The sequence below is a fragment of the Oryctolagus cuniculus genome, chromosome 12 (genome assembly GCF_964237555.1).
Source record: "Oryctolagus cuniculus chromosome 12, mOryCun1.1, whole genome shotgun sequence".
Taxonomy (NCBI): Eukaryota; Metazoa; Chordata; class Mammalia; order Lagomorpha; family Leporidae; genus Oryctolagus; species Oryctolagus cuniculus.
In genome coordinates this window covers 101,906,178-101,925,543 of record NC_091443.1, presented here as the reverse complement: position 1 = coordinate 101,925,543, position 19,366 = coordinate 101,906,178, and the positions used below count along the sequence as shown (strand labels likewise).

Here is a 19,366-nt window from a genome sequence, read left to right as displayed (position 1 = left end):
GGGGTACTTGACCTTTCAAAGGATTTCCCTACAACGAATAGATGTTCCCACCTGCATCTGCCGGGTCAAGAACCATGTCCGGGGTTTCCTACTTTCTGCCTTTAACAGCGGATTTGACTCAGGGCCTGCCTGACCGCATGGGGGCAGGAAAGGCCTCTGGCCCCAAAGCTGACCCTCTAAGACTTAAACACTGCCTGGGAGGGGCTGACACGGCGGCCCTGCCTCGCCCAGCCATTCTCTTCTTCAGGCTCAGAGCCCAAAGCAGGGGCTTCTTCAACTACAGAGACGAGGGGTCAGGCCCTCAGGCCAGACGCACAGGACCTGGGGGGCAGTGAGAAGTGGGAGGGACCAGCAGGCCTGGGGAGAGGACCCCCGGGGCTCCAGCCTCCCAGGATTTCCGCAGGAAGCGGGGGCCATCTGCAGCGCTGTCCCGGAGGCCACCGCTAGGGACGCGGCTGTGGGCAGTCAGGGCGCCCACTCCCCACCATGCTCCCGTCGCCATGCCTGCCAGCTGCCCCCACCCGCAGGCCAGAAACCCTCGAGGGAGAGGCCCGGAGGTCTGTCCCGGGTACCCGAGGCGGGGGAGACGGAGCCGGGAACACGGCGGCTCCTGGGGTCTCGGTGCCCGTGACCTTGGGCCTGGCCGTCTGCAGCCTGCGGAAGCCCCACACCCCCGGAGCGCGGGGGCTCGCCTAGACCCTCCCCGTAGGCCGGCAGCCGCGCCGAGTCCGCTCCGCAGCCGAGTCCGCTCGGGAGCTCCGCGGGGCGGGGCGGGGCCGGCGGCGGCGCGCGGGGCGGGGCGGGGCGGGGCGGGGCCGGCGGCGGCGCGCGGCCTCCGGAAGCGCCTTTCCCGGAAGGCAGGGAGGCGGCGCCGGCCTCGGGGGCGGCCTAGGCGATGGCGGCGGGACGGCCGCGGGTCTCGGCGTAGCCCGGGGAGACGCGCGCCTGGAGGATGGCCTCGCTCGGGCAGGCTGGCGCGGGGGATCAGGCCCCGGAGTCTGAGGCGGAGCCGGGGGCCGCGGGGCCGCCGCCATCGCCGACCCCTCTCGGGCCCCTGATCCCCCTGCAGCGGGAGCCGCTGTACAACTGGCAGGCGACCAAGGCGTCGCTGAAGGAGCGCTTCGCCTTCCTCTTCAACTCGGAGCTGCTGAGCGATGTGCGCTTCGTGCTGGGCAAGGGCCGCGGCGGCGCGGCCGCCGGGGGCCCGCAGCGCATCCCCGCCCACCGCTTCGTGCTGGCGGCCGGCAGCGCTGTCTTCGACGCCATGTTCAACGGCGGCATGGCCACTACGTCGGCCGAGATCGAGCTGCCGGACGTGGAGCCCGCCGCCTTCCTGGCGCTGCTGAGGTGAGCGACTGGGCACGCAGCGCCGGGGCTCCGGGCGGCTGACCTTGGGCCGGGCGCTCGGCCACGCGCGCCGGGCCTCAGTTTCCTCCGGGGCGCTCGCTGGCGTGGGTGTCACTGTCCCCCACCCGCCTGGCCGTTGAAGGGCGCTCTCCCCCGTCCCCAGTGCCTCGAGAGCTGGCCAGGACGGAGGACGGATCGGGCTGTCCCCGAGGGACCCGTCTGCCGGCTCTGATGTTTTTGTTTGGAGGCGGGCAGTCGTGGAAGAGTTTTTTGGTTTTGGTTTTTGCTTTAAGCCTCCTCCGGGCCCTCCCCACGAACAGATTACCGGTTCACGACCCATGAAAGCGAACAGCAAAAATTCACTGTGGGTTCCCCCGGCCGGTGTCTCTGCACAGGAGGTCGCATCGGTTTACTACGTGAAGGGAGTTTGCGCTTCTGTTGATTTGAGAGTAGCAGGTGCGGCTCCCTGCGCTTAAATGGGAGAGAGTGGTAGTAGTGGTTTGGCATTATTCGCTTTCTAATGACAGCACTCCTGGTAGGGCGGTGGAGGAACCGTCTTCCCCAGTTCCAGTGGGACCCGTGTGCGGGCGCCCGCCCCGCGCCAGGGTGGTGCGTGGCTCGGTCAGGTAACAGCCTTGGCCACGCTGGACCGAGGACAGGCGGGCGGCGAGGACAGCCGATTCCAAGATCCCATTAATAGATGGACCGAGGACAAGACGGATCGCTAGGGGAAAGGGAAGACGCTCGTTAAGAAGAAGTGTTTAACCTGGGCAGGCATCAAGGAGGTGCAAATTAGAACAATGAGGGGCTTTGCCCCAGCCCTTGAAGCCCGCCACAGTTTTTTGAGGATAACGCCTCCTGACAGAGGTGGTGGTAAAAACGGCCTTCGCCGCAGATCTTCCTTCCAGAGGTCAGAAAGCAGGCAGTGTCCTGTACAAAAACATTCCCAGGTGCCTGCCTGAGCGGTGAGCAAGTGGCCAGCTGGAGGGCGTGGCTGGAGAAGCAGGGTAGGTGCCTGCGAGTGGAATGGCTACAGCGACAAATGTTGGTAATGGATGCTATTGGAAACTGAAGGCACGCAGGGCACGCATGCCTGGAGACAGGGTGGAGGGGAACCCGGGACCACCCAGCAGAGGTGTGGGAGTGGGGAGATGCTAGAACCTCTGTTTTCCTTTGCCCTTTGTTTCTCTCACTTTGTTCAGTGCATTTATGAGAGGGGGGAACAGCTCCGAAAGACCTTTTTTGGTTTGATGTGGACAGGGAGGGCCTGGTGTGGCTGTTCAGGTTTTCTAGACTGGAGGTGGGTGACCTGTGGGCCACCTGCCCTGCTGAACCTCGCAGGTCCCTCCCTCCCTGCCCGCAGTATCGGCATGTGGACGTGAGATTTCAGAGCATTTTTAACACTTCCCTAAGTCATGCCTGCAGAGGCTAAACTTGAGAACCACTCATCCAGAAACGCTGCTGAGTGGCCTCTTTCCTTTGAAAACGTGTTGAGGCTGCTAGGGCAGGAATACAGAGGAAAAATTCTCATCCCGTGTTTTGTGGAAGCCGCTAATGGATCCCTTCCCGACAGTAGCAAATAAGTTTTAGTCCTTGAAATGCAGCACAGTGCAATTTGATTTCTCATTATTAACATTTGATGTGTCTTATTTGCATGGTAACTTATCCGTCTTCAGGTTCCACTCATTGTCCTATTCTGAAATTGATATTTGGGTTGGTATTTGTTTACTTATTTGAGATGTACTTATTTGAAAGGCAGAGTGATGGAGAGCTGCAGAGCTGCCATGGGCTGCTTCACTCCCCACATCCCCGCGACAGCCAGGGCCGGGCCAGGCCAAAGCCAGGAGCCTGCACTGATTTTTAAACTTTCCTACTGGCAGACTGTGAAAGACATACCTGCTGTATTTACCTAATATTGTGTGACAAGAAAGATGCCTGATAGTACTTGCCCAGTTGGGAAGACAGGTCCCCTTAGGCATGTTTGCGCTGTGTTTACAATTTCAGTTAACATTACTTAAAGCGAATGGATTTCAGTTTGAAGCCCTTTAAGAAACTGCTGACTTTCAGCTGCCTGGCCTTTGAATGTGTCTCAGTCCACCCTGTGACAGACACTTAACCCTGTGCTCCCTGGCCACCGCAACGTGAACAAGCAGAAGCCCCCGCCCTCATAAGGTCTGTCGTCCAGTAAGGGGAAGCAGGGATGCGCCTGGCTGCCAAGTGTTGCCCGGTGTTTGAATGAACGATCAAGCCCTGGGGGAGGGAACACTAAGCAGGGCAGGCGCGTTGTAGGCCCCACGTTTGTCCTGCCGCAGGAACTCTGAGAGTAAGCTGGTGTGATTTGAGCAGAGTAAGGGGGAAGTGGTAGAAAATGAAGGCAAGAAATGAGGCGGGGGTGGGGTGGGGGGGTGGGAAGGCCTTTGTGTCATCTGGTATGAAAGGGCTGGGGTCTGATTTACATTTTCAGAAAGAGATTCTGGGGGTGGGCCCTGAGCCTAGCCGGTGAGGTGCCTGTGTCCCATATGTTAGTCTCTGGGTTTGATGCCCGCCTCTGCTCCGGACTCCAGCTTCCTAGAGATGGCTTAAGTATTGGGCTCCTGCCACCTATGTGGGAGACCCGGGTTGAGTTTCCACCTCTGAGCTTCAGTGCTCACCCTTGTGAGCATTTGGGGAGTGAATCAGCGGATAGGAACTCTCTTGCTGTCAAACAAATAAAACAAAACCAAACCTCACCCTGGCAGTTGTTTGGAGGTTAGACTGTGGGGCAAGCGGGTGATGACTAAGAAGTTTTGTGGTAGTCCAGGCAAGAGCTGATGGTAGGCTGTACCAGGGAGAGAGCAGTAGATAGGAGAATAGGTTGCGTTCTGGATGCATTTGGAAGGCAGGACAAAAGGACTACCACGATGTGCAGGTGGGAACGGTAGGGCAGACAGTAGAGGTAGGAACCTGGAGTTCTGGAAAGAGCTTGTTGGACATACATTTGAGTGCTGTTTAAACCTGGAGGTCAAGTAAGGTCACCTGGGAGGAGTGGCGCTGGTGAAGAGGGGTGCGCTCTCCCAACACGTCAAGAGTGAAATGGAGGGTAGCCTTTGACGGGCTGGAAGGGAAAGCCCGAGGGAAAACTGCTAGCTGTGGAGGGTGGTGAGCAGGGCTACCTGCTGCTGCGAGTTGGGTAAGACGCCATTGCATTGATGAGGACTCCCACGGGACGTGCCGCTGATAACCCACCAGCCGTGATTTCAGCTGGCTAGCAGTGGGAGTGAGGTCTCCTGGAGGTGAGGAACTGGTGGAGGCAGGAGTTTTGTTGCAGAGAGGGGACAGAAATAGAGTGGTGGCTGGGGGGCCGCGGAGTGCTCATTCCTCAGGACTCTGCTCTCAGCTGTCTTTCCTTTTCCCATTAACTCCTGGTGGTGTGCGTCCCCCTGTTTGGAGCGCCAGGCCCTCTTGTCCAGCTGGAGCGTCACAGAGGGAGTGTGTGGGAGCCATGCAGTTGGACGTGTCATGAATAAAATACAGCCGACATTCAGCGAGTGCCTATTGTGTGCCATGTACTGCTTCTAAGCACCTTATGTGAACTCACTCGGTTTTCGGAACAGCCTTTGAGGCAGGCACACTTACTATTATCAGTGAGCTTTTGCCATTATAGTGCTATAAATAAAGCAATCCAAAACTCTGGGGCTTAAGAAGCCAGTACTTTATTTTTGCTCATGAATTTTGGGCATCAGCTAGGAAAGACGTGTGGGCTTGGCTCCAAGTTGTAGTTTGGTTCTGTTCTTTCCTATTTTTTTTTTCATCCTTTTTGGACCATTCCCTGCATTTTCCCTGCATTTCTTTAGCCAGGCTACTGCCTTTAAACTTCAGTCCTCCGTTCATGCTGTTAATAGCGCCTCCTCTAATATCCACAGAGTGCCCTACGAGTCCCTGGCTTTCAGCAACTGCTTTTTGCCTGCAGGAAGGAGTTTAAGCGCTTCAGCAGGCAGAGAACCTTTGTGAGCAGACCTCTCTTTCTTCCTCCTCTTCCACTCACCGGTCCCACCCTGGCTACTGCTGGCCTTCTTCTTGTTTCAGTCCCTGGCCCCTAAGCCTTTGTGCTTCTCCGTCCTTTTCCTAGGTCTCCACACTGAATTACTACAGCAGCAGGTGATCTTCAGGCTTTGCCTCTCCTATGAAACATCGCTTAGTTCTACCCACGGGCAGAATTGAGCGCCGGCTCATCTAATCTGACAGCATGTTTTGCTTCCCTCTTGCTGTGGAACCAGCCACTCCAACACCCGCTGGCTTAAACAACTGGCTTGTTGTCTTTCACAGTTGTGTGGGTTGCCCGGGATCTCCTGGGGAGTTTATGTAGCCTCTCTTTGCAGTCTCCCGTGTAGCCGTGCCCCATGGCAGCTGGGGCTGGAGTCGTCTGGAGGTTTGACTCCGGTTCTGGGGTGGCTGAGTCTTTCTCCCTCTCCGTGTGAAGTCAGGTCGCTCCTCTTGGATTCCCCAACAGGGTAGCTTGAGATCTTGGCTCGCGGCTACCAGGCATCTTTAAGGTGTGCTCCCCAAACTGGCACCGTGCCGCCAAGCTGCATTGTGTTGTGGAAGGGAGCCTCACAGGGCCAGCCCAGCTGCGTTATGGGACAAGTCTACACAAGGACGTGAATGCTGGAAGGCAGGATTTCTTAGGAGGCTTAGATCTTAGATCAGTTGCTGGGAGTCAGTGCCCAATGTTCTGTTTTGTCTTGGTTTTTTTTTTTTTTTTAAAGATTTATTTATTTATTTGGAAGACAGTTACATAGAGAAGGAGAGGCAGAGAGGAAGAGAGAGAGAGAGAGAAGGAGAGAGGTCTTCCATCTGCTGGTTCACTCCCCAAATGGCCACAACAGCTGGAGCTGTGCCGATCTGAAGCCAGGAGCCAGGAGCTTCTTCCGGGTCTCCCACGTGGGTGCAGGGACCCAAGGACTTGGGCCATCTTCTACTGCTTTCCCAGGCCATAGCAGAGAGCTGGATTGGAAGAGGAGCAGCCAGGACTCAAACTGGTGCCCACATGGGATGCCGGCACTGCAGGCAGCGGCTTTACCTGCTGTGCCACAGCTCTGGCCCTGCCGATGTTCTGTTAACAGTACTACATTACATTTTAGTCATTTCATTGCCAGACTATAAGCTTTTTATGGGCAAAGCTATCTTACCCATATTTATGTCTCTAGGACATATCATAGTGCTTGATAAATATAGTCCCTAGGTTTTTTATTTAGTAAATGGAGTTTTTAAATAAATATTTTAAGTATATTGAAAGAATCAGTAGTGATACAAAGTTTTCTTTATATGTGATCTTCTGATTTTTCTATAAAATCAAGTTTTCACCTTAGCCTTTTAAAGATTTTAATTAGATTAAATCTGCATTAAGTTTCATCTTTGGGAAAAAAAAGGAGTGGTTGGATTACATAATTGTTTCTCTGTGCTCTTGTCCTTAAAGATTAAATTTGAGCTTAGTCTCTTTAAAATACAAAGTGTTGTTGTAATGTCATTTAATTTTAAATTATATTTTATACATTCTGGCTTGCTTGGGTTTTCTGTAGTATGAATTCCATTAATTAAATCAAGTGTGGGGAAGATATATAAGTAAAATATGAGCAAAGGTGATTTTTGGATATTTAACTTTTCTTCTTAAAATGAAAATAATTTCCCCATCATTGTTAAATAGAAATGTATACCGCATTGTCTAGTCAGTTAGCATGTACTTATTAATACTTACACATGTGCCCACACTGCCTGGTGCTGTGGGAAAAAATATAAAAAGCACAGTACTTTTTCTTACTGTTTATATAGTTCAGTATTTGTTTTTAATTTGCATTGCTCCAAAAAAGAATTTAAAACATCCTAGAAGAACACAAGGATGAGAGAGAAAAAAGAGCTCAAAGTGAAGGTGATAGAAATAGGTGATAGAAATAGGTATGCCAAAGCTAAGCTACAGACTTAATTTTAATCATCTTAGCAGCAGTGCAAAAAGAGAAATCTGGAGTGGGTGTTGGTGCAGCCAGTTAAACTGCCACGTGGGACACCCACATTCCAAATTGGAGTGCCTGGTTTGAGGCCTGGCTACTTCACTTCCCATCCAGCTTCCTGGTAATGCCTCCTAGGAGACAACAGATGATGATGGCCAAGTACTTGGGCCCCTGCCACCCATGTGGGAGACCCAGATGGAGTTCCTGGCTCCTCACTTCTACCTGACCCAGTCCTGGCTGTTGCAGGCATTTGGGGAGTGAAACAGAGGGTGAAAGTGCACTATTGCTACAGGATCGCTTGTGTGTGTGTGTGTCTCTCTCTCTTACACACTGTCACTCTTTTGAGTAAATGAAAAATAAATACATGCACACTTTCTAAAAAAGAAAGTATTACCATAATCAACACTGTCTTTCATCTCTATCTTTAGATAGACAAGTTTCTTTAAAATGTTCTTGGGGCTGGTGCTGTGGCGCAGGGCATTAAAGCCCTGGCCTGAAGCGCTGGCATCCCATATGGGCGCCGGTTCTAGTCCTGGCTGCTCCTCTTCTGATCCAGCTCTCTGCTATAGCCTGGGATAGCAGTGGAAGATGGCCCAAGTCCTTGGGCCCTTGCACCCACGTGGAAGACCCAGAAGAAGCACCTGGCTTCTGATCGGCACAGCTCCAGCCATTGTGGCCAGTTGGGGAGTGAACCATCGGCTGGAAGACTTCTCACTCTGTCTGCCTCTCCTCTCTCTGTGTAACTCTGACTTTCAAATAAATAAATAAATCTTAAAAAAATAAAAAAAATGTTCTTGATAAAGGGTCTTAAGCTGTCACTTGCAGCACTGGCATCCCGTGTCAGTCCTGGCTGCTCTGCTTCTGATCCAGCTCCCTGCTTATGCGCCTGCAAAGGCAGCAGATGGCCCAAGCTCTTGGGCCCCTGCTGTCCATGTGGGAGACCCCGATGGAGTTCCGGGCTCCTGGCTTCTGCCTGGCACAGCCCTGGCAGTTGTTGGGGTCATTTGGGAAGTGAACCAGCAGATGGAAGATCTCTTTCTCATGGTTCCTCTCTCACTCTGCCTTTTACATAAATACACTTAAGACATATTACCAAGTTACTTAATAAAAGCGTTTTGAACAGGATGGCCTCACACAGAGTAGCCTAAAGATGCACTTCTTGTTCCTGGAGTGTTCTTCCCACTCTTTCCATCTTTTAGGATTTGTCAAGGTAGAAATGCCTCTCAAGTTTTTCCAACAATTAAGGCAGGTGTAAAGCCTTCTACCTGGTCCTTGAAACAAAGCTGCAAGGTTTCCGGTTCAGGAAGAGGACTGAGGCACTGCTAGCCTTCTGTCTCCCTCCATTACAGTGACCACTAAGAAACTAGGTCCATCACAGCGAAGAGAAAGAGGGTTTGGGGTTGCAGAGGCCGACAGTGCAGGAAAGAGCCCCAGCACTTGGGAGCTGGCGATGGGTGACAGGGAGTTGATGAGGCTGGGGCGCTGAGCCCAGAGCCCAGGCAAGGAGGTAGGAGCGAGGCTCCCTCTAGGAACCAGTGCTGGGAGGGGGACTTGAGAAGATGGTGCTCACGGGTGGGAATTCATCTAAAGACGGCTTATAGACCACCGCTCACCAGCTGCCAGGCTCCTGTGTAAATGGATCAAGTGTCACACTGCCCGGGGCAAACTACAACGGCTGGCATGGTGTCGGGACCCGCGGGTGAAGCTCTCAAAATGGCGCCGAGGGGTCCCTGACCTCAAGGGTGGCAGGGTGCGAGCCAGCAAGCCCCCCACATGCTCAGAGCTCCAGAGTTGTTTCCCAGATGGTTTTATCTGGAAGACAGAGCAACCGTTAGAATACTGACCCTGGGGGCGTCCTCTGTCCTCCATGCAAGGACAAAGAGCAAGAGAAACAGGACAGCTGGTCTCCCAGGAAGCAGGTAATTAGGAGAACAGAGAGAAACTTTGAAACTTTGGCTAATGTGATCTTGAAGACTGGAGAAAGATTTTGCACCCATAAAAAGATTTTTGCATCTAGAAAATCAAGACACGATTGCTGTGCAGAAAAAAAAGATCAAGAAAGAGAAAAATTCTCAGAAATTTAAACATGGTGCTTGGGGAAAAAAGGAGAGCTAGAAGGTAACAAAGAGATCTTCCAAAATGCAGAGGAAGGTAGCAGTTAAAAAATATGAGGCAATGAGCCGGCGCCGTGGCTCAATAGGCTAATCCTCCACCTTGCGGCGCCGGCACACCGGGTTCTAGTCCCGGTCGGGGCGCCGGATTCTGTCCCGGTTGCCCCTCTTCCAGGCCAGCTCTCTGCTATGGCCAGGGAGTGCAGTGGAGGATGGCCCAGGTGCTTGGGCCCTGCACCCCATGGGAGACCAGGAAAAAGCACCTGGATCCTGGCTCCTGCCATCGGATCAGCGCGCTGCGCCGGCTGCAGCGGCGGCCATTGGAGGGTGAACCAACGGCAAGGGAAGACCTTTCTCTCTCTCTCTCTCTCACTGTCCACTCTGCCTATCAAAAAAAAAAAAAAAAAAAAATATGAGGCAATATACAAATGAATAAGGTTTGCCAAAGCTCATTTTTTTGGTCAGGCACTGTTCAGAATACTTTATGTGTTTTAACTTAAGGCTAGTCCTCACCTCAGAATTATGAAGTAGGTGCAGTTGTTGGCAAATGTTTTGAGAGAGCTACGTATGTATCTGTGAATTAGGGTGGGCTCAAACCGGGCAGCTCTTGCCTCTCCTGGTTGGCATCGTAGGATGGCGCTGGGGATGGTATCTTGTGATAAACAGCTGATGTATTTCCTAAGCCTTGGTTTCCTCATCATTGGAATGTAGGTAACAATGTTTACTTTCTCTGCGGGAGGGTGAAATCAATTGGTGTTATACAGTAAACACTCAACAAATGTTCATTTTAATGTTCTGTCCTTTTTATCCAGTCCCCTCCCCGGCCCTGAGTGACTGTGCCTTAGTTGTTGTTTGTTGTGTTTTTTCATTTTATTAGAAAGGCAGACGAGAAACGGATGGAGAGCTGTCTTCCATCTGCCGAGCACTCCCCAGACGCCCACGCAGCAGGTCAAAACCAGGACCCCCTCCCAGTCAGGGTCTCATAGGTGGGTGCCAGGAACCCAGGTGTTAGAGCCATCACTGCTGCCCCCCAAGGTCTGCAGTAGCAGGAAGCTGGAGTGGAAGCAGAGTAGCTGGGCCGGGAACAGGCGCTGCGGTACGGGGCGCGGGTGTCCAGGTAGCGTCCCTGTGTGGAGTAGCTGGGCCGGGAACAGGCGCTGCGGTACGGGCCGCGGGTGTCCAGGTAGCGTCCCTGTGCGGAGTAGCTGGGCCGGGAACAGGCGCTGCGGTACGGGGCGCGGGTGTCCAGGTAGCGTCCCTGTGTGGAGTAGCTGGGCCGGGAACAGGCGCTGCGGTACGGGGCGCGGGTGTCCAGGTAGCGTCCCTGTGCGGAGTAGCGGGGCCGGGAACAGGCGCTGCAGTACGGGGCGCGGGTGTCCAGGCGGCGTCCCTGTGTGGAGTAGCTGGGCTGGGAACAGGCGCTGCGGTACGGGGCGCGGGTGTCCAGGCGGCGTCCCTGTGCGGAGTAGCTGGGCCGGGAACAGGCGCTGCGGTACGGGGCGCGGGTGTCACTGTGCACCTATGCCGGCCCTGCGCTTATCACACAATGTGGCAGGAAGTGTTAGGTGGGCATTAGGAGGGGGGAAGATTGGCTCTCTTGAGTCTCTAAAGTAAGTTTTTGGGAAAAAATCAGGTAATAACGAGGGTGATCCTGAAAAGACAGCTACCCTCCCCTTTAACCTGAGCCGCACGGAGTGTCCCCGCACCTGAGGGCATCGTAAGTTTGATGAACGTGGTGGGGCTGGGGAGGGTAGCAGGCCGGCGTTCCCTGGGCCACAGGAACGAGAGGAGGAAGCTGCAGGGGCGAGAGAAGAGAAGAAGGGAAATGAAGGGGAGCCGGGCCCCTCCCTCCTCGTGAATCGTAATTCTCAAACCCTTATTCTGCAGCGTCTGTAAGTGTTGCCAAAATGAAATTCCTGTTCTTAAAGCTGCACTTAGTAGCCTTGGTTGTCACGGGTGTCTCAGAGAACCGGCAGTCAGCAGGGGTGGCTTCAGGTTGACAGGCGAAGCTCAAGTGTAGATTCAGAGGCGTGGCCCAGGCCCTCACGGAGAATCTTAGCTTTACCCGCTGTTCCGTGAAGCTGCTCTGCCTGGGGACCCAGCAGTTAGAAGCAGTGCAATGGCAGGGAGGCGCTGTTGCATGGATCAGCCATATTTTGAGAGAAAATTGGACTCAAATATTCCAGCCCGTGGCAACATAGAGTCATTTAATGTATTAATAAGTGCTTTATTCCTGCCAAGCCCCAGTCCTCTATTCCAAGATAACAATGAAAGGTTAAAAGATGTCCAGAATAGGAAGTAAGTGATGTGCCCGTGGATCTGCTTACACAGTGCCCTTAGATGAGGGAGAGATGCGTGAACCACTGTAGTCCACAGCTCCGAGAGAGCCCTGGCGCGGGTTAGAGGTGCGGGCTGGTCTCCTGGCGGTCACTTCACCTGAGTCTCCTCCAGGGGGACTAACTGCTCCTCAGGCTTGAGTATGATGCAGACAACAGAATGTTTTTATTTTGCTCGTTACCTTGTAAAGCATTGCCCGGAGGTTTAACTCTCGCATGCTCCCTCCTAAAACATGACTGCAAATTTCCCAATCGCTCTCCAGATTTCTCTATTCAGATGAAGTTCAGATTGGCCCAGAAACAGTGATGACCACTCTGTATACTGCTAAGAAATACGCAGTGCCGGCCTTGGAAGCGCATTGTGTGGAATTTCTCACCAAACATCTGCGGGCAGACAATGCCTTTATGTTACTTACTCAGGTGAGTACATGTAGCTAAGGTATGTATCATTGTAGTTTAAAGATGCAGTGTAAGCATGCAAGTATATGAATAATACTTCCTGGGGAAGTCTGGTTTGGTATTTTAAGGTATACAATAGAGCTTCAAAAAGTTCGTGGAAAATTCATATTATGAATAAAGTATGTGTGAATATCAAAACATTCTTGCAAAAAATAAACTGATCCTTTTTTAGCTACAGAATTTTTTTCTTAATGTACAGAATTTAAAAAAAAAAAGTGTTTTTTTTTTTTTTTCCTTTCTATCGAAAGGCAAAGAGACAGAGAGATTTTCCATCTACTGGTTCATGCCCCAAATGCCCACAACGCCCAGGGCTGGGCCAGGTCTAAGCCAGGAGGCAGGATCTGAGTACCAGTCTCCCATGTGGGTAGCAGAGACCCACGTACTTGAGGTATCGTCTGCCTTCCCAGGGTGCCCTTTAGTAGGAAGCTGAATTGGAAGCAGAACAAGGATTCAAAGCAGGCAGTCCTCTATGGAATGTGGGCCACCCAAGCAGTGTCTTAACCACTATGCCAAATACTCACTCCTCAACTTATCTTTTAATTTCATTTTTCCCATGAACTTTTTGAAGTACTCCCACATACGATTACTTTTATAATGCCATGCATGAACTCTATCCTAGTCATAAGATTTTAGAATAGCAAAGCACATTAGAGTTAATACAGTGCTGGATGGTGGAGCTAAAGAAGCTGAGGCCTTATGTAAGTAGAGTGTTAACAACCAAGGGTAGATAGCACTTATGATTAAATCCAGTGTTGTTCCTGCTACTTGAGAGTTTGATAGCATGACATTTTCTGGACATCTTCTTTCTCAATTTTTTTTTGATCTGGAAGAATGATTAACTATTTCAAGTTCAAAAAAGTTCAAAGATTAACTATCTTTGTGCCTGTGTCTGCAAACTTGCTGACCCATTCCTGGAGGAGTTACAACTTTAGGTTTATATAAAATATTGTTTCTCTGACATTTTAAAGAGTTTTTACTGAGTACATTATCCATATAAAATGTACATATTGTAACTGTGCAGTATAATGAATTGTTACAAATTGAACACAACCTGTGGAACCATTAACCTGTTATTTAACACTTATTAATTGCCCATAATGTGAGCCCAGTACTCTGCATAGAAGTCGTTTTTTCTTTTTAGACAGTGTTGTAATAGTCTTATATAAAGTTGTCTTCAAGATTCTAAGTTGATAAAATATAATACGATTCAACATTGTCACTGGAAATAATCACTGATGACCCTGAACTCAACCCTCTCATTCTTCTAGTGGGAAATCAGGAAAAATCTGGCCTGATTAACTGCCTGTGCAAAGTCACACAGCAGGCAGGCAGGGCTGGGGCCCAGAGTTCCTGTTTCCCAGTTCATCATTCATCCATCTTAAAGAAAATAATTAGTGCTTTTTCCCCCTTTTAAAAAATCTCCTGTCCTTTATAGTTAGGGAAAACCATGCTGATGTCACTCGCATCTCCTTGAACATAGCTATAGAACTCCACGTATCCAGCTTGTCCCTTTACATTTATTACCACCTTTTCTCCTCATTGCAACTGAGATGTAGGTTACTATTATTCCCAATTTGAAGATGAGAGATGGAAATTTCTAGAAGTAAATGTGCTATGTAACACTGGATGGCAACTGGTGAAAGTTGAAGTTATCAGCCTTCACCTAACAGTTCTCAAGGTGTGGTGATACTGATGCATATAACAGTGGCAAAATGTGCTGTGTGGTTGTGGGCCAGGCACCTTTCTGACTTTTTGTGTACTTGAACTCATCTGATCCTTACAATGACTTTGTGAGGTGGAGGTCTTCAAAGGAAAGATTTTTCTTACTGTCACCATTTTATAGACAAGGAAATTGAGGCACAGAGAAGTGAAATAACTTGATCAAAGCTATACAACTAGTCCTTATAAGCAGTATATCCCTGCATTTTTTCCTCTTTTGAATTTGTGACAAAAATCTAATAAATAAGTTGATATTCATAAGATTTTTTTTTATTGTCCCAGGGGTTTTAATGTGTGTAGAGAAGCACTTAACTCCTTTTATTTTTAAGATTTTATTTATTTATTATTTGAGAGGTAGAGTTACAAACACAGAGAGGGAGAGAGACAGAGAGAAAGGTCTTCCATCCATTGGTTCACTCCCCAAATGGCTACAACAGTCAGAGCTGAGCTGATCTGAAGCCAGGAGCCAGGAGCTTCATCCCGGTCTCCCACATGGATGCAGGGATCCCAGCACTTGGGCCATCTTCCACTGCTTTCCAGGTGCATTAGCAGAGAGCTGGATCAGAAGAAGAGCAGCCGGGACTCAAACCAGTGCCCATATGGAATGCCAGTGCCCCAAACGGAGGCTAAGCCCACTACACCACAGCTTCAGTCCCCATCACTTAACTACTTTTATTAAGTTCATAAACCAAAACCACAGTTCACCAAAACCAAAATGCAGCCACTGAAACCCAGGTTCTGGTTCAGTAGATGCAGGGTGGGAGCCAAGTACCCATGTGTTTAACAGATTTGCAGACAGCACCAGTGTTTCTGGGCCACACTCTGGGTAGCAAAGGCTGACAGGTGTCCTGTGCGGAGGAAGGACCTTGTCAGTGTCTTGTTGGCCTGAAAACCCAGTGCTACATCAAGTTTTTCAGTGATGGGATCGTGTGACCCAGCCCCCAGATTGGCCCTGCACTGCTCATTCTGCCTACAGTCACTGTAACTGAGTGTGTTCGTTGGCTCCAGAGGGCCTGTGGCAACTGTACTGTTAAACAAGTACTTGGTGATGTCAGAGTAAGTTTGGAGAAAATGTATTTTCATCTGACCACACTGGATTCCAGAGGAAACTTGATAATGCCTGTGTAGTCAAGGGTGGCTGACAGTTGCTACTCTGAATAAAATCATTTTTATAAAAAGTTACTTTTCCAAGAGTGTGAGATCAAGTTTTGCATGAGCACCAACTGCAGATGTAGTAAAGTTGGCCAGACCCAATACCTGCTAATAATGCATTTCAGTTTCTAACAGTGTGGGTTTCATATCTTAAAAATGGACGAACCTTGATCCTAGATCGTAAGCTGGACCAGGAAAAGCATCATTGATACAAGCAGCAAAGCTGAAATATAGCTAGTAGATATGATAAAAATAAATTGTATTGGTTCTAAATTGGCCAAAGTTAATTACTGTGGTTATATACGGAAATATCCTTATTCATAGGCATTTTAAAGTATCGTGATGTATGCAACTTATTCTCAAATGCCTCAGCCCCCCATAGAGCCATACATACGTATGTACACATACATGTATATGTCTGGAGATAGAGCATGATAAAGCAAGGGAGGAAAAATGTTAAAAACACATACTATAAATCTGGATGAAGTATATATCAGTGTTGTATATTCTATCCTTGCAACTTTTTCGTAAATTTGATGTTCCAAATAAAAATGTTACATTAAAAAGTTACATTGATAGAATAAATAGTAATTGTGTTTTATGTGATTTTCCCTTAATTAAAAAAAATGTATTTGTGTGAAAGGCAAATAGAAAGATCTTCCATCCCTTTGCTGGTTCACTCCCCAAGTGCTTGCAATAGCCAAGGTTGGGCCAGGCTGGGTCTCCCGTATGGGTGTCAGGGACTCTGTTACTTGAAGCCATCACCCTCTGCCTCCCAGGATGTACCTAAGCAGGAAGCTGTATTGGAAGTGGAGCTGGGACTCAAACCCAGGCACTACAAAATGGGATGCGGGTCTCCCAGGCAGCGTTTTAACGGCTGTGCCACTCTTTCTCCTGGAGCTTATTAAAGTTTAACAAAGTATATATAAACAGGCTCAGTGTCTAATCTAAGAAAAAACAGTTTCATGTTTGAGTTTTCTGTCATTTTTAAAAAAGCTCTATGTATTTAAAATATTTATCTTATATGTAAAACCATTTAATTTTTTAAAATTTTTAAAAAATTTATTTGAAAGCCAGAGAGACAGACAAACAGAGTGGGCTTCCATCCCCTGGTTCATTCCCCAAATGCACACAACAGCCCCGGCTGGTTCAGGCCAAAGCCAGGAGTCCAGAACTCACTCTGAGTCTCCCGTGTGGGTTGTAGGAACCCAAGCCATCGCTCCCAGGTGTGCATTGTAGGAAGCTGGCATCAGGAATGGAGCTGGGACTTATAGCTAACATTGTAATGCTGGGTGTGGGCATCTCAAGCAGTGTCTTAACCTCTGTAGCATGTGCCCTCCCCCTTATATGTATAGCCTTTTACATTTCACCTTTTTAAAAAGTATGTGCTTGATATATATGCTCCGATATTTTAAATATAAAATTTATTTATTTATGTATTTATTTATTTGAGAGGCAGATACAGGGAGAGAGAGGGAGCACACGATTCCATCCTCTGGTTCACTCCCCAAATGACCGCAACAGCCGGGGAGCCGAAATGAATTCCAGGTCTCCCAAGTTGGTGGCAGGAATCCAGTTTTCGGAGCCATCACCGCTGCCTCCCAAGGTCTGCATTTTAGCAGGAGTCAGGAGCCTGAGCGGGAATTGAGTGAGCCCAGGCTCGCCAGTATTGGATGTGGGGATCTTAACAGGCATCTTAACCACTAGGCTAATACCTACCCCTGAAAATTTTAAATATATACTTAAAATAGATATTATATATGTGTGTGTGTATATATATAAATTAAAGCCAGTGTGTGTAATGCTTTTTGCTCTGTCATAAAATATAAGTGTGTGAGATGTCTCAGTTGTTTAGTAGCATCTGAGTTACAGAGTCCTTTAAAATGAATTCACTTTCATGGTAAGAGTTCCAAGTCATGCCAAATAATGGGTGTCATTTATGGTGTGGCTGGTTGGTTGGCAGAATTCTCAGGAGGTTCCTGCAGTTCCTGGCAGGAACACCTGTGTACGTTTGGTGTTTTTCCCATTTTACAAAACGTAGATGGAGCTATCAGTAGGTCAGAATAAGAACTTGGTTGTTGGTGTGCCCGTCTTCAGTATTTTGGCTTTTTAAATAAACCTTATGTGGGTTCTCCCTGCTTTACAAGCTTTGATTTGGGGGACTAAAATTGCATATTGATAAACCATATATTTAAATTTTTTTCTTTGTTATTTATTTGAAAGGCAGAGAGACAGAGACAGAGATCTTCTGTCCTCTAGTTCACCCCCAAATGCCCATCACAGCCGGGGCTGTTCAGGCTGACGCCAGGAATCTGGAACTCAGTCCTGCTCTCCCTGGTGGGTGGCAAGGACCCAAGCACTTGGCCTTCACCTGCTACCTCCCAAGGTGTGCGTGAGCAGGAAGCTGGAGGGGGAAGTGGAGCTGAGACTGGAACCCAAGCACTCTGATATGGGATGCAGGCATCCAGGTGGCACCTTAACCTCGGTACCAACCATTTGCCCATAAAAAAGCACAGAGGGTCATCATCCTCGACTTCTGACTTACAGCCCAAATCAGCTTTGCTAGCATCATGCATTAGACACTCCTGCTCACTGTGTTCTGGGGCTTCTTTTGCTCATCATGGTGTTTGTGGGATTCAGTATATTCCTGTGTGTAACTCTAGGTCATTTATTGTCGTTGTATGATACTCCATCATATCAATATTTTATTTGTACTTCTGTCGTTAGATCTAGTTTTTGCTTAAGTCAATAGAGCTCTTGCTCTAAAGTCTTGTACTCCATTTTCTCTCCCCAGTCAAAACAGAAAATGGGAATTACTCTGATCTGTTAGCACTGATGTGCTCAATAAGCGATGTTATGACTTAATGAAGGTCATAACCTGAGATTGAAGTTCTAGCTTGGCAGCCTACCTAGCTAGATGATCAGTACTTCTCACTCTGAACCCATCTCCCCATTTGGAAAATTGGATAATAACATCTGCCCTATCTAACCCTGGAGGGCTTATTAAGCATCGGAATAGATAACATGGAAGAAAACAGGCTGTGAAACATATGAAAATAAAATAACAGGATCATTATTGGTAATGAGTATTGCTTATCTCAGCAGGGCACTGGTGTTTTAAGCTTTGGTTTCTAATTAGGGAATGAAGAAGAGTTTTAAGAATATACAGACATTATAATTATATTTTCAGTAGGTGTTTTTACGTAATTAGTGATTATAACTATTTACCATGTGAACTTTGAATATGCACAGCCTGAAGTTAAAGTAACTGTTAAAGTAAAATAACTGTCTCTGTGTGTTTAGGCTCGATTATTTGATGAACCTCAGCTTGCTAGTCTCTGTCTAGACACAATAGACAAAAGCACAATGGATGCAATAAGTGCAGAAGGGTTTACTGACATTGATATTGGTAAGTTCACTGTGGACCTCTGTGGTGGTGGTCGAAGTGCAGTAAGGCCTCACTTGTCAGCCCCGTTGGAGAATGAACTGTATTTAATTAGTGATTTTGTCCAAATGGTTGACGTCTGCCTTTAAAGGTTTTGCCTTCTTTCATTTTGCTGAAAATATTCCTAAAAGTTTTAACTGCCTCATTGCCTTATGAAAGATTTCCAACAAACAAGAATGCTTGTCTTATGTATGACATTATATTACAGTCCTATAAGTAATAGCAAGGGTAAGAAACAACTTGTTAGGGAAACGTTGATTTGGAGAATCAATGAACAAATTTGTGAAAATTGAGGGTTTCTTTGTTTAGCTTTTAAGATTTGTTTACTTGGGGCCAGCACTGCGGCATAGCTGGTAAAGCTCTACCAGTAGCGCCGGCATCCCACGTGGGCGCCACTTTGAGTCCCGGCTGCTCCACTTCTGATCCCACTCGCTGCTAATTTGCCTGGGAAACTAGCTGATGATGACCTAAGTGCTTCAGCCCCTGTACCCACATGGGACTCCCCAGATGGCATAACAGTTGGGTCTGGGCCAGGCCTAAGCCAGTAGCCAGGAGTTTCTTCCACATAGTGCAGGGGCCCAAACACTTGGGCCATCTTCCACTGCTTTCTCCAGGCCATTAGCAGGAAGCTGAATCGGAAGTGAAGCAGCCAGGACTTGAACCGGCACCCATATGGGATGCTGGCATTGCAGGTGGTGGCTGTACCCACTGTGTCACAATGCTGGCCCCAAAAATTGAGATGTAAGACACCATAATGGAAGAGATGACATAGCAAAATGTGATTTTGCCTTTTCTAAGTTAAATATGTAGAAA

General features: G+C 48.8%; 1 protein-coding gene and 1 long non-coding RNA gene across 3 annotated transcripts in view; both read left to right on the top strand.

Annotated features, from left to right (window-relative positions):
- The first annotated feature begins 838 nt into the window (after window positions 1-838).
- Window positions 839-19,366, top strand: part of BTBD1 (BTB domain containing 1) — a 38,571-nt gene continuing 20,043 nt past the window's right edge. The window contains exons 1-4 of one of the 2 annotated variants that reach the window (XM_051834251.2): window positions 839-1,347; window positions 12,042-12,198; window positions 16,568-16,714; window positions 18,412-18,517. In XM_051834251.2, the coding sequence (XP_051690211.1) occupies window positions 953-1,347; window positions 12,042-12,198; window positions 16,568-16,714; window positions 18,412-18,517 (805 nt within the window). In that variant the 5' untranslated portion in view covers window positions 839-952. The remainder of the gene's footprint in view (window positions 1,348-12,041; window positions 12,199-16,567; window positions 16,715-18,411; window positions 18,518-19,366) is intronic. The other variant, XM_008251042.4, reaches the window with a different exon arrangement.
- LOC138844748 (uncharacterized) lies at window positions 9,083-12,010 on the top strand. The gene is made up of 2 exons (XR_011381063.1): window positions 9,083-9,503; window positions 9,860-12,010. It is a non-coding gene; the product is annotated as an uncharacterized lncRNA (long non-coding RNA).